Source organism: Solea solea, chromosome 7 (assembly GCF_958295425.1).
Source record: "Solea solea chromosome 7, fSolSol10.1, whole genome shotgun sequence".
NCBI classification, from domain to species: Eukaryota; Metazoa; Chordata; class Actinopteri; order Pleuronectiformes; family Soleidae; genus Solea; species Solea solea.
Genome location: NC_081140.1, coordinates 30,142,619 through 30,157,241, shown reverse-complemented (window position 1 = coordinate 30,157,241; position 14,623 = coordinate 30,142,619). Strand labels below are relative to the sequence as shown.

The window sequence follows — 14,623 nt, the reverse complement described above, 5'->3', positions numbered from 1 at the left end:
TGTGAGCGTGTGTATCGAGAGAAAAGTGAACTTATGAGTTAATGGGGTTAAAAGTTTGAAACATGCTATGCACTATTTGAAGGTACAGATGTGTAATGTGTGTGTGCTGTGACAGTGGTGTGTGTGTGTGTGTGCGTGCGTGCGTGCGTGTGTTGTGCAAGGTCTTCCATTAATAATGAATGTTTTCAGAGAGTGGTGCATTTTAAGAATAAGATTGATTTTCTGTCTTTGATTGTTTTAGCCTGGGCTTATTTGAGAGCGACCACCAAACTACTGACAAACTTGAAGTAGTACTTTCAGATGTGGGATTTGTTTTTATTGTAATATATGCACAGTGTCTTCCTGTTGTACATATGTATGCTGTGTGTAAGGATTTTATACTTTCTTTTTAAAGAGTATATTAATAAAGAGTTTAATTTTTTAATGTAAAGGAGTGTTTTGCTGTGCAGGTCACGGGGATATGAATGATAATAAAAGACTTGATGGAATAGATGTGTCCATTCAAACTCATTATTATAGCAGCTGAAGGTTGGTGGTGTAAGAAAATGCAGAGGGGTCATTTAAAGGTTGCATCTCCACTACAATAAAAAGTACCTACTCATCGTGGGCGGAGTCATCGCTGCATGGCTGCGTGAAACTGCGGTGACACACACACACATGACTGACAAGTGACTTTACACCAGACTCCTGGTAGTTGTTGGAGATCAACCCACATTTTTAGTATTGTTAATTTAAGTGATCTACAGTTCGGCACAGTTTGGCACAGTTTGGCTTGATTTGTGTGTGGGACATCTCTTCCTGCGACGGTGCTCTGGTCAGTCAGTGGCCGTCAGTCTGACCAATCATGGCATAGTTACCTACTCAACACGCTTTTGGAACCTCACCAGAGCAGGTACTAAAAATAGTACCTGGTACCAGAGTATCTAAACCAACATAGATGTAGAACTTTCTAGCAGGCAAAGCTATTTGTCTTTCATTCTATTTATCTGTTCATTGTTGTAACTGGTATCAAAGCACCGTTGCTTTAAAGTGCCTTTTAGGTGCATCGTCAAAGCCATGTTTTGTTATGTATTGCTTTCGTATGCGCCTTTGTAAATCCATCTATCATCAGAACCTGTACGACTTGTCGGTTTTATAAACTGACTGACTCTCTAACTGACTGTGGTTAGTAGCTAACAAACTGCCTAACTGCTAACTGACTGCTGCTTAACCGTGTATGTGGAATAAACCTTCAGAAAGAAAGTCGAGTTGTGCCCGCCGTACTTGTTCTGGTTACCCTTTCCAGAAGGGAGTATTGAGCTGGAAAGACCCAGCCAGCAGAAATCTGGACAGTTATAAAACCGTTGTTGGCAACGTATCAGTGCAGTACGGACAGCCGAGCGGAGGACGACAATCGTGGAGCACCAGGACGCTGGTGAAGCGAATCAGTCGTGAATTACTAAAGAGCCGGAACAGAAGAGCCAACGCAGCCGTGAATAAGGTTGTGCACTTGGAATTCAGAGCTCTTCTGGGCGAAGAGCCTCACAGAGGAGAAGCTGGAACAGAAGAGCCAACGCAGCCGTGAATAAGGTTGTGCACTTGGAATTCAGAGCTCTTCTGGGCGAAGACTTCGCCTCACAGAGAGGAGAAGCTGGAACAGAAGAGCCAACGCAGCCGTGAATAAGGTTGTGCACTTGGAATTCAGAGCTCTTCTGGGCGAAGACTTCACCTCACAGAGAGGAGAAGCTGGAACAGAAGAGCCAACGCAGCCGTGAATAAGGTTGTGCACTTGGAATTCAGAGCTCTTCTGGGCGAAGAGCCTCACAGAGGAGAAGCCGGAACAAAGAGCCAACGCAGCCGTGAATAAGGTTGTGAGGATTGCATAAGGAATTCAGAGCTCTTCTGGGCGAAGAGCCTCACAGAGGATTAAAAGAAGTGCCGCAGCCGTGAATAAGGTTGTGAGGATTGCACAAGGAACAAAGAACTCTTCTGGGCGAAGAGCCTCACAGACTGTGACATTGAGACGTCGACAGTTGGGGGCGTTGACATTCGTGTGCCATTCATAGACGTGTCGTTTGCAAAGAACTGAATCCTTTGAACAAGTCACTGGCAACGAACCAGAGAGTCAAATACTTTGAACAATTCCAATTCCGGAGTTCAAAGAACAAAAATGGCAGACGACAAGCCAGACCTGGAAGACCTACAACGGAAGCGATCAAATGCACAGCGGAGCCTAACGACGCGTATAAACTGCCTTAATTTCAAAGCTGGTCGTCTAGGCACAGGAAAATTGTCGCAAGAGTTGGCAGGGTTGGAAAACGACTATGATACTTTCGTCTGCGCCTGCAGTGAATATATCGAAGAACTGGAACAGATAGACTCAACAGACGACAACTGTGAGTTAAGAGACACTCTGACAAAGAGGGACGCCATTGGGCAAAGGTACCATGAGACAATGGAAATGTTGTGGTTTAAGGATGCTGAGCCGGAAATAAGCACCCTTGTGGCACGGTTCAATTTAGCTTTCGACCAGGCCGAGGTACTCGGCAGGAAAAGCGCACTACAGCGGTGTCAGCAAGAGGCCAGAAGGAAGGGACTGGATCAAGAACTCCACGAACTCAGAGACACTGTGCATGTTTGGAAAGACTATCAGCCATACGGGAAAGAAAAGTGGAGACTCCTTTTAACATTGGAAATTAAAAAGGAGGAACTGATGGATGAGTGGTCATGCCGCCGGGATAACAAACGGGGAGGTGGGCTTACCCGACCAGTAGCTCGTGCTAGTACCACCCCACCTGTTCACACCCACTCAGCTATTAGGCAGGGCACCATAGCCTGCACCAGTCCCCCTCATCAACCTCCTCAACAGCCTCAACAACCTAATTATGGACCCACTGTCAGCTTTACTCAGCCTCCAACCCTCACCAGTACACCACAGCAACCGAGGTTTCACACTGCTCCCACCAACACCAGCATGGGACAAAGGGGAACTGTGCCCACCAGCAACTTTGGTACAGTCACAGGGGGAGAAGTCAGCTCTCAGTGGGCCCGACCCAAAGCAAAGATCACACCGATGAGCTTTACCCTTTCCAGAAGGGAGTATTGAGCTGGAAAGACCCAGCCAGCAGAAATCTGGACAATAGAGGTGAATAGCGCCACCCAGTGTATAGGAACGTGTTCACTAGCTCTGCATCAATCCATTATGTGGAATCGATTTGCCTTGACTTGATGTGCAGGGTAAACAATCAGGTGCTAGAAAATCGCCCACTGACTTTGATGGGCGAGTTTGAATGATGCACTGTAACACGGACCATGAAATAATGAATTAAATAGTGAAATAATATGTTTTTTACATACAATTAATTGGTATTTTAATTAATTAATGACACATTTATTTAATTATTTAATGGTGTATTTAATTATTTAATTAATTAATCAATTAATTAAGTACATCTATTTATTAATTAATTAATTAATTAAATAAATACACCATTAAATAATTAATTAAATAGTGAAATGATTATATATGTTTTTTACATACAATGAATTGTTATTTTAATTAATTAATGACACATTTAATTCATTATTTAATGGTATATTTATTTATTTATTTAATTTTGGCACTTTCCATCCTCCATAGGAGGCAGGGTGCACTTTGCACTTTGCTTTTGCATGCGGGCGAACACTTTTACCTCCACTGCTATAACTTAACTGAAGATTCATGTTCAAATCCATCTTCACTGAGCTGATTCTCTACAACAGTAACATGAATATGTTTACACTTTGATGTTTTCATGGTCAGCTGTCAACACATGAAGATCATCAATAAACACGCAAGTGGCACAAATTAAATATCCACGTCAGGTTTAGCCAAATCATTTTTTCTCATTTGCTACATTTCATTTGAGCCATTTTTGTTTTTTAATGCAGGATAACTTGTGTTTCCTCCACATCAGAAGCAAAACCTGGAGCTGCATCAAATCCTCTGGTTTTATGTGAACCTACAACACAGATACTCAGTGTGTGTCATTCAAGCCAAAAACCTGAACTGTCACTTTAATGGGACACATTTAAACAATAGATTTGAAAGCATTGTGTCACAAACATTTTCCCAGAATAGCAAAAATAAAATATGCAGAATCAAAAGGTCTGTATATCAAAGTCATTATTTAATAAAACAATGTACAACATATTGGTGCTGATACAGCAGGCATAGCATTGTGGGAATTCATATTAAATAATGTCAGAGTAAGGAGTGGTGTCATGTTGTGGCTGTCACCACTCCAAATGAAAAGAAATGACCATTTAAATGTGTATCTGTGATCATTTGGCTGGTTTTTTGTTTTTTTCTACACATCCAAGTCACAGATTTAGCCAATTTTATGGAGACCATTTACTGAAGGCTTTCAGCAGCACAGGCGAAGCATGGCGAGTACTGCGGTGGTTCATCGATACACAGAGCAAGTGTCAAGACAAAGGAGTGGAGGGGAAGAAGCTCAACTGTAAAGCAGATTAAGATTTAAGATAAAAGGAGTTGTCAGGACCAGTGAGATGCTTAGAAGCTATAAGAGGGTGTTTGTGGCTGCTTGTTATTTTAGAGGATCTGCCGTGGTCTTCCATAGCTCATGCCCTCTTGACTGGCTCCTTTATTGGACCCCATCTGTAGGCCGATCACATTTTTGCCCGCCTTGATCTGCTCATCGCTAAAGTCTCGCTTGTTCTCCTGTGCTTTCCTGCAACACACCATTGGAGATGTCACTCAATGAATACAGTTCTTCATACTTTACCATTGAATGTTTTTCACTTACTTAAAGAACCAGTTAGGATCTCCATTGTATGTTCCTTCATCCTTGGTAATGGCCAGACTGCCCAGAGCGGACAGGGTCCTCTGCACTGCGGCCAGGTCCTTACCTGTCTCACACATACAGATTATAATCCTTACACATCTGTTCGTCATCATTTCCAAACATAAGCTACTCAACGTCAACGTCTGGAGTGTAGAGAGTGATAGAACCCCTCTGACCTTCCCACAGGTCCACAGTCTGGAACATATCCGTCTTGGTGACACCATATTTCTCAGCAGCACCGAGGAACTGGGAAATCTGCTCCATCTGTTTGAAGGCCATGGACGAGCTTTGGACCTTCTTCACAGGCTTCTCTCCAGCAAACAGGCTGTTAATCAGCTCACTCAACACCTGCGCAAGAAATATGATTTCATTGATTTAACTGTACAATTCATGTGTTCACTAACAAGGAGTCGCCAATCACAACCAAACAACTGGTGGAAAGAAAAGAGGAAAAAAGGCAGAATGAAGAAGAAGAGAACAAAGAAACACACACAGTGAAAATGAGCAACAACAAAAAGAAAGAAAAGGAAAAAAGGGAGTCATTCCCAGGGTGGTTTCAATGATTATTAACCCTAAAGTAAATTCTAATAATCAAACAGACAATGCACACTCACACATCCATCCTTCAGCCAGGCCTGGAAACCCGTTTTGCCGGACTCTGGCCTCCCCACACCCGAGCCACACTGACGGCTAATCCACTCCACCAGGATCTGCTCCAGCTCAGGGTCGTACTTGCTGTCAATTTTATCCTGAACCTGCTTGCTCAAGCCAAACGACGGACCTTTGTTAGCCATGCCCACTCCCTGAGAGGTGAGGAGAGGTGGAGAGGAGACAAAGTGTGGAGACACGTGGACAATCAAGGCAGGGAAACAAGAGGAACACAGTCAAGTACAGAGGACGGACGTTGAGTTCCCCTGATATCATCTCCAATTTTATACAATTTACTGTTTATGAAAAATCCCGAAACACTCACCTTTTGGTCCAAAACAAATCTTATGCTAATGGTAAATAAAAGTCACCTAATATTTCCTGTGAGAAACAAACATGCACTGGTGTCTGAACAATCACAGATTCACACACTCTCCTGTTATATTTGCTGTCATACACCAAAGCGACCTGTGGTCACATGCATGTGTATGTGAGCATCAGTGCTTTGAATGCTTTCCCCTCATCAGTGACTTCCTTTCCATTAACAGTGACTTTTGTCTCAGGTGAAGTGGTGACGTAACAGTGGAGCTCTGTCAGCCAGATCGCACGCACACACACGCGCGCACGCACACACGCACACACACGCGCACACACGCACACACACACACACACACACACACGCACACGCGCGCACACACACGCACACACACACACGCACACCACTGCCAGTGCTTTGTTCTCTTGTGTGTGTGTGGGCCAGCATCCAAGTGAAAACCCATATCAAAGTGCACAAATCCAACCTTTGCAGACATCTTGATATCAGCTCACTTCAACTTCCTGTTCCTGAGGAGGTTCAAAGTTCAAATGTTAAAGGTTGACTGCAGGAGGATCGTCTCTGTACGTTTAATGTTTATGTGAAAAACACGTTGATACACAGACATCAGTCTAATGTGGGATAGGGACTTGGTCCCTGGCTCAGTCTACAGTCTACAGTCTACAGTCTACTGTACTGTAATAATAATAGTTATTATAATTTTAAGTTATTGTGTTAAAGGAGCTGTATGTAAGAAATGCAGTGCAAATATGTGGGGCCGCAGTAGCTCAGTGATAGAGCGAGTCACCGTTCGACTCCAAGGTTGTGGGTTTGATTCCCGGCTCTGGTACGTGTCCTTGGGCAAGACACTTAACCCTGTGTGAATGAGTATGAAAGATGAAAGTGTGAGTGACTCCATTATACTCAACAAAGAGTTGAAGTGTTTTAACGTTGATCCTCTGTGGCACACACACACACACACACACACACACACACACACATTCCTTGTGTTATTCCCTTTACTTTACTTTTCTTTTCCATTGGCATTTGGTTGTGAGCGTCATAAACTACTGTCTGGACCACAAAAGCAAATCATGCACACTACACTCTTTGCTGGAAGTATGTTGACCACACTCTGCACTCATTGCCTTCTTGAGTCGTGTCCTCTGAGGAGAATTCTGTCTTGAGTCAGTTTCTATGACAACCATACAAAGATTACATCATACTTTTTTTTAAGTTAAGTCCATTGGGGCATGATCTCTATTTCGGGTTTGAAAGTGTAACCCGGGAGCCGTTATTATGTTTGGTCCCATTCCTGAGCATCATCAGCACTTAAACAATCTTCTGCATCTGCTGTGACAGTGTTTACTCTCAATATATTACAAAGACATATTTACCAGACAAGGAATGCTGCATTAAGTCCTGCAACCTTTCAAACAGTCACAGCAATGACTTCTACTTCAAGTAGCTAATAAATTAAGATCTGTACTCTACTGCGTAGCAACTGTTGTTACTATGAACCAGTGCTGTCAGTTAAACACGTTATTAACAGTGTTAACACTAACCCATTTTAAAGGCGTCAATTTTTATTTATCATGAGATTAACGTTCTTTTTTGGCCGAGCAAACTTTGTCGTTTTTTCACTTGCTGTTGCAACAACTAGTAACGTTAGAAAAACTATAACACCACACCGGATCGAGCTAGACCAGAACCACAACAACATGTTTGGGCCAGAGAGTCATAAGCTAACGTTCAGTTCTGAGTGGATGGCGAGCGCTGTGTGCTTCTCCGTCTCTAAGCGGGCTCTCCGTATCCAACGCAGCCTGGATCATTTCATCCAAGTCATGATGTCTGCAGTGTTACCAACCAAGCTGGCAGACCCCCGAACCGTAGTCAGGAGACCTCTGAAGACCGCTAGCTCCTTTAGCTCGGATTAGCTCGTCACACATTAAACTACAGCACTTTATTCACACACTGCAGCTGATACACAGCCTCTCTTATTATTGTGCGGCTCTCACAATAAGAGCAATAAGTCACAATATGCAAGTGATAGAGATATTGTCTCAATAAAAAAAACATTAGCACAAAGAAAGGGACATTAAGAATAGATACAAATGTGCAATTAATGCGATTAATCATGAGTTAACTATGACATTAATGCGATTAATCGTGATTAAATATTTGAATCGTTTGACAGCTCTAGTATTAACATGACATTGTCACAAATAATAGATTTCCTGAGGCTGATTTTCCTAAACATCTGACTAAATAGTGAGTGTGTGGTGCATAAATAATTATGAAGAATAAAGAGTACAATGCAAAGGTAAGCGAAGGTAAACTGGGATACAACTACAGATGTCAAGTACAAGACAGCCTATCATGTTTCCACTGTTGCTCCTCTGTGTGTATCCTACACAGCTCTATCCCACAAACATGAGCTCACCACTGTTGCTCCTCTGTTTCATTATTACCATGGTAAAGCTGCCTAATGCCAGAGCAGCAAACCAAGGCGAGGGCTGTGGTAGCTGTGGTGGTCTGAAAGGAAGTGGCGTCATGTGGCCTTGATCAGCTCTGTAACACTTCTGTAATGAATGTAAATACTGGAGACTTGTTCTGATCGTAGTTTAATTGAACGATTGTATTCATCAGCTGAAAGGAGCAACAGCACAGTGCAGCGGTGTTAAAGCTATGGTTCCGTTCTTTGAAAATAATGTGGGACAACACTCAAGGAAGCCTTTTGCAACTGGAAAGTAAAGTTTGTAAAGTTTGTTAAGTTTGTTAAGTTTGTTAAGTTTGTAAAGTGTGTTAAGTTTGTAAAGTTTTTTTAAAGTTTGTAAAGTTTTTTTAAAGTTTGTAAAGTTTGTAAAGTTTGTTAAGTTTGTAAAGTTTGTTAAGTTTGTTAAGTTTGTAAAGTTTTTTTAAAGTTTGTAAAGTTTTTTAAAGTTTGTAAAGTTTTTTTAAAGTTTGTAAAGTTTGTAAAGTTTTTTAAAGTTTGTAAAGTTAGTTAAGTTTGTAAAGTTTGTAAAGCACTCAGTCCTCTGCACCAAAGTCCATGCTGATCTCCAGCCTGGTTTGTGTCAGAACAAAGGATTTCAGACACTGAAGTCACAAAACCACACATTTAAAGTGGCCTCATTGGATCAACAACTTCTCTAGAAACTTTGGTGCAGGGAGTGAGTAACTTACAAAGTGAGATTTGATCCCCTTAGCCACAGTTTCCAGTTGGAAAATAATATATTAATATAAGATATACGACTTTCATTAGGTTTTTAGCCTTTTGTTTTTCCTGTTGGGGACATAAAAAAAGAGGATTGTCCCTTGAACGTCAGTTGAGCTGAGATACATCGTCCCTCATTTGCCTTTGTACATATTTGTTATTATATGGCTCTGCTCGTTGCCGGACGTTTCTTATCACAGGAACATCTGAGTCAGGTGATGTTTGCTGTTGGCTGGAGAACTGCACATCTGTACGGCCACAGACATGAACACGAATGAAGTCTGGATGAGATAAAACATGTGGATGATGATGCATCCCTGCATGCTACTGTGTCTGCCTTCAGAAACATGTGACACTTGCTGATCTGCATGTGTATCCTGGCCTGTGAACTCCATGTATGGCAGTGGATTATTTTCTTGTGCAAATAAAAGTGCCGGGATCAGCTCTCGCTGCTTCATACAAAACAAATGAACACTGGTTACGTCTGAATGACACTCGTGATAAACGGTGGAACAAGCACACAATGAAAAACTGTCACATGAAACAAAAACTTGATGAATAAATACTTCTGGTATTGGCTTATGGACCTCTGCAGTGAATACACTGCTGCCATGCATTTGAAAACAATGAATGACTGATCTAAATAAATGATGGTCTGTAATATCAACTGAGCTTTATCCAGTATATTTACTGAATTTAAGAGAAGAATACTCACTGTGTAAATGGTCAGTTGTCTGCTGGACTCTAATGCAGTCTGTGGCAGAGTGTGGATGTTTGATTCGGTGTATATGCTTCCCAGGAACCTCCCTCTCAAAAACGCTGACTTAAAAGGAGCAGATGAATTAACATCACTATACAGTCCACTGCAGAGATTCTTGGGGAGTGAGCAGGGAGTCTGAAGGAGGAGTCAGAGGGAGAGAGGGGTAGGGAAAAAGGAAACTTCATCCTTAAAAAGGCATGGCCTGTCAGCAGTTCCCTCATCATGTCCATGCATCTCTCCCCCTTTGTCCAGTGAAAAAGCCCAGCCTTATTTGGGTAGAGTTGTTGCAAGGAGTGGAGGGAGACGGCAGCCAGGAAGTATTGCTTTGGTCAGCAGGAATTTTCCACATACTTTCAACACAAATCCTCCTCATGTAAATGAGGAAAGAGATGGTGACTGGGTTGAGGAGAATAAGAAGAGGAACAAAAGAAAACTGAGGGGAGACCAAATGTGATAAGAGAGGAACAAGGGGAGTGAGTTATAAAGGAGTGGAGAAAAAAAAAGAACAGATGAAAGGAGGAAGGAGAGAAAGACACAGAGTAACAGGTCAGTTTAAGAGTCAGGAGAAGTAACAGAGTCATCGTAAGTCGTGGCTGTGTGCATACCTGACATTTCCATCACTTCAACAATGCAAACACCATAATTATGTTTGAATATAAGTGGTTTTAAATATAAACATGCAGTAAAACTGCAGTTATTTACCTCAGTGAAAACTTCTTCCATCCATTTAGATGAGAAATTAGTCACAATACACAATATGTTCAAAAGAGGGTGAAGGTTCTCACTTACGACATACTATACAATGACTTTTTGTTTCATTTTGGACGACATACTATACAATGACTTTTAGTCACATTTTGGACGACATACTAAAGTATGACCTTTTTGTCACATTTTGGACGACATACTAAAGAGTGAAATTTTTTCACATTTTGGACGACGTACTAAAGTATGACCTTTTCCACATTTTGGACGACATACTAAACTATGACTTTTTTGTCACATTTTGGACGACATTTTTGTCACATTTTAGACGCCATACTAAAGTATGCCATTTTTGTCACAATTTGGACGACATACTAAAGAATGACATTTTTGTCACATTTTAGACGACATACTAAAGTATGATATTGTTGTCACAATTTCGACGACATACTAAAGAATGACATATTTGTCACATTTTGGACGACATACTAAATTATGACTTTTTTGTCACATTTTGGACGACATACTAAAGTATGATATTGTTGTCACAATTTCGACGACATACTAAAGAATGATATATTTGTCACATTTTGGACGACATACTAAAGTATGACTTTTTTGTCACATTTTGGACGACATAGTAAAGTATGACCTTTTCCACATTTTGGACGACATACTAAACTATGACTTTTTTGTCACATTTTGGACGACATTTTTGTCACATTTTAGACGCCATACTAAAGTATGACATTTTTGTCACAATTTGGACGACATACTAAAGTATGACATTTTTGTCACATTTTGGACGACATACTAAAGTATGACCTTTTCCACAATTTGGACGACATACTAAACTATGAGGGCCACACGGTGGTGTAGTGGTTAGCACTCTCGCCTTGCAGCGAGAAGACCCGGGTTCGAGCCCCGGTTGGAACAAGGGCCTTTCTGCATGGAGTTTGCATGTTCTCCCCGTGTGTGCGTGGGTTCTCTCCGGGTACTCCGGCTTCCTCCCACAGTCCAAAAACATGCAATGTGGGGATAGGTAAATTGGACACTCCAAATTGACCATAGGAGTGAGTGAGAGAGTGAATGGTTGTTTGTCTCTATCTGTGTGTGGCCCTGCGATGGACTGGCGAACTGTCCAGGGTATACCCCGCCTATCGCCCGATGTAGCTGAGATTGGCACAGCACCCCCCGCGACCCTCTGGCAGAGGATAAAGCGGTAGATGATGACTGACTGACTGACTGACTGACTGACTAAACTATGACTTTTTTGTCACATTTTGGACGACATTCTAAAGTATGACATTTTTGTCACATTTTAGACGACATACTAAAGTATGATATTGTTGTCACAATTTCGACGACATACTAAAGAATGACATTTTTGTCACATTTTGGACGACATACTAAAGTATGACATTTTTGTCACATTTTGGACGACATACTAAAGTATGACATTTTTGTCACATTTTGGACGACATACTAAAGTATGACTTTTTTCACATTTTGGACGACATACTAAAGTATGACTTTTTTGTCACATTTTGGACGACATACTAAAGTATGACTTTTTTCACATTTTGGACGACATACTAAAGTATGACATTTTTGTCACATTTTGGACCACATACTAAAGTATGACATTTATGTCACATTTTGGAAGACATACTAAAGTATGACTTTTTTCACATTTTGGACAACATACTAAAGTATGACATTTTTGTCACATTTTGGACGACATACTAAAGAATTACATTTTTGTCACATTTTGGACGACATACTAAAGTATGACATTTTTTTCACATTTTGGACGACATACTAAAGTATGACTTTTTTCACATTTTGGACGACATACTAAAGTATGACATTTTTGTCACATTTTGGACGACATACTAAAGTATGACATTTTTGTCACATTTTGGACGACATACTAAAGTATGACTTTTTTCACATTTTGGACGACATACTAAAGTATGACTTTTTTCACATTTTGGACGACATACTAAAGTATGACTTTTTTGTCACATTTTGGACGACATACTAAAGTATGACTTTTTTCACATTTTGGACGACATACTCAAGTATGACTTTTTTGTCACATTTTGGACGACATACTAAAGTATGACTTTTTTCACATTTTGGACGACATACTCAAGTATGACTTTTTTGTCACATTTTGGACGACATACTAAAGAATTACATTTTTGTCACATTTTGGACGACATACTAAAGTATGACTTTTTTCACATTTTGGACGACATACTAAAGTATGACTTTTGTCACATTTTGGACGACATACTAAAGTATGACATTTTTGTCACATTTTGGACGACATACTAAAGTATGACTTTTTTCACATTTTGGACGACATACTAAAGTATGACATTTTTGTCACATTTTGGACGACATACTAAAGTATGACTTTTTTCACATTTTGGACGACATACTAGAGTATGACATTTTTGTCACATTTTGGACGACATACTAAAGAATTACATTTTTGTCACATTTTGGACGACATACTAAAGTATGACTTTTTTCACATTTTGGACGACATACTAAAGTATGACTTTTTTGTCACATTTTGGACGACATACTAAAGTATGACATTTTTGTCACATTTTGGACGACATACTAAAGTATGACTTTTTTCACATTTTGGACGACATACTAAAGTATGACTTTTTTGTCACATTTTGGACGACATACTAAAGTATGACATTTTTGTCACATTTTGGACGACATACTAAAGTATGACTTTTTTCACATTTTGGACGACATACTAAAGTTTGACTTTTTTCACATTTTGGACGACATACTAAAATATGACTTTTTTGTCACATTTTGGACGACATACTAAAGTATGACATTTTTGTCACATTTTGGACGACATACTAAAGTATGACTTTTTTCACATTTTGGACGACATACTAAAGTATGACATTTTTGTCACATTTTGGACGACATACTAAAGTATGACATTTTTGTCACATTTTGGACGACATACTAAAGTATGACTTTTTTCACATTTTGGACGACATACTAAAGTATGACATTTTTGTCACATTTTGGACGACATACTAAAGTATGACTTTTTTCACATTTTGGACGACATACTAGAGTATGACATTTTTGTCACATTTTGGACGACAAACTAAAGAATTACATTTTTGTCACATTTTGGACGACATACTAAAGTATGACTTTTTTCACATTTGGACGACATACTAAAGTATGACATTTTTGTCACATTTTGGACGACATACTAAAGTATGACTTTTTTCACATTTTGGACGACATACTAAAGTATGACTTTTTTCACATTTTGGACGACATACTAAAGTATGACATTTTTTTCACATTTTGGACGACATACTAAAGTATGACTTTTTTGTCACATTTTAGACGACATACTAAAGTATGATATTGTTGTCACAATTTCGACGACATACTAAAGAATGACATTTTTGTCACATTTTGGACGACATACTAAAGTATGACATTTTTGTCACATTTTGGACGACATACTAAAGTATGACATTTTTGTCACATTTTGGACGACATACTAAAGTATGACTTTTTTCACATTTTGGACGACATACTAAAGTATGACTTTTTTGTCACATTTTGGACGACATACTAAAGTATGACTTTTTTCACATTTTGGACGACATACTAAAGTATGACATTTTTGTCACATTTTGGACCACATACTAAAGTATGACATTTATGTCACATTTTGGACGACATACTTAAGTATGACTTTTTTCACATTTTGGACGACATACTAAAGTATGACATTTTTGTCACATTTTGGACGACATACTAAAGAATTACATTTTTGTCACATTTTGGACGACATACTAAAGTATGACATTTTTTTCACATTTTGGACGACATACTAAAGTATGACTTTTTTCACATTTTGGACGACATACTAAAGTATGACTTTTTTCACATTTTGGACGACATACTAAAGTATGACTTTTTTGTCACATTTTGGACGACATACTAAAGTATGACTTTTTTCACATTTTGGACGACATACTAAAGTATGACTTTTTTCACATTTTGGACGACATACTAAAGTATGACTTTTTTGTCACATTTTGGACGACATACTAAAGTATGACTTTTTTCACATTTTGGAC

At 39.7% G+C, this 14,623-nt stretch overlaps 1 protein-coding gene across 2 annotated transcripts; it reads right to left on the bottom strand.

Annotated features, from left to right (window-relative positions):
- Positions 1 to 4,127: 4,127 nt before the first annotated feature.
- On the bottom strand, positions 4,128 to 9,876 carry tagln (transgelin). Of its 2 annotated transcripts, XM_058634788.1 has the most exons (6): positions 9,720 to 9,836; positions 6,275 to 6,317; positions 5,441 to 5,629; positions 5,003 to 5,174; positions 4,788 to 4,890; positions 4,128 to 4,712 (listed from the first exon to the last, which is right to left on the bottom strand). In XM_058634788.1, the coding sequence occupies exons 2-6, from the start codon at positions 6,284 to 6,286 to the stop codon at positions 4,574 to 4,576; spliced, it is 615 nt and encodes a 204-aa protein (XP_058490771.1). In that variant the 5' UTR covers positions 6,287 to 6,317; positions 9,720 to 9,836; the 3' UTR covers positions 4,128 to 4,573. The 2 variants fall into 2 exon arrangements, with proteins under 2 accessions (XP_058490771.1, XP_058490772.1); XM_058634789.1 differs by lacking the exon at positions 6,275 to 6,317 and having other exon boundaries at positions 9,720 to 9,876.
- Positions 9,877 to 14,623: the final 4,747 nt, after the last annotated feature.

Excerpts from the sequence above, each read along its gene's own strand:
- tagln (XM_058634788.1), bottom strand. Across the intron at positions 5,175-5,440 it reads CCTGGCTGAAGGATGGATGT|GTGTTGAGTGAGCTGATTAA; the intron begins GTGAGTGTGCAT and ends TTTCTTGCGCAG. Across the intron at positions 4,891-5,002 it reads GACTGTGGACCTGTGGGAAG|GTAAGGACCTGGCCGCAGTG; the intron begins GTCAGAGGGGTT and ends TGTGTGAGACAG.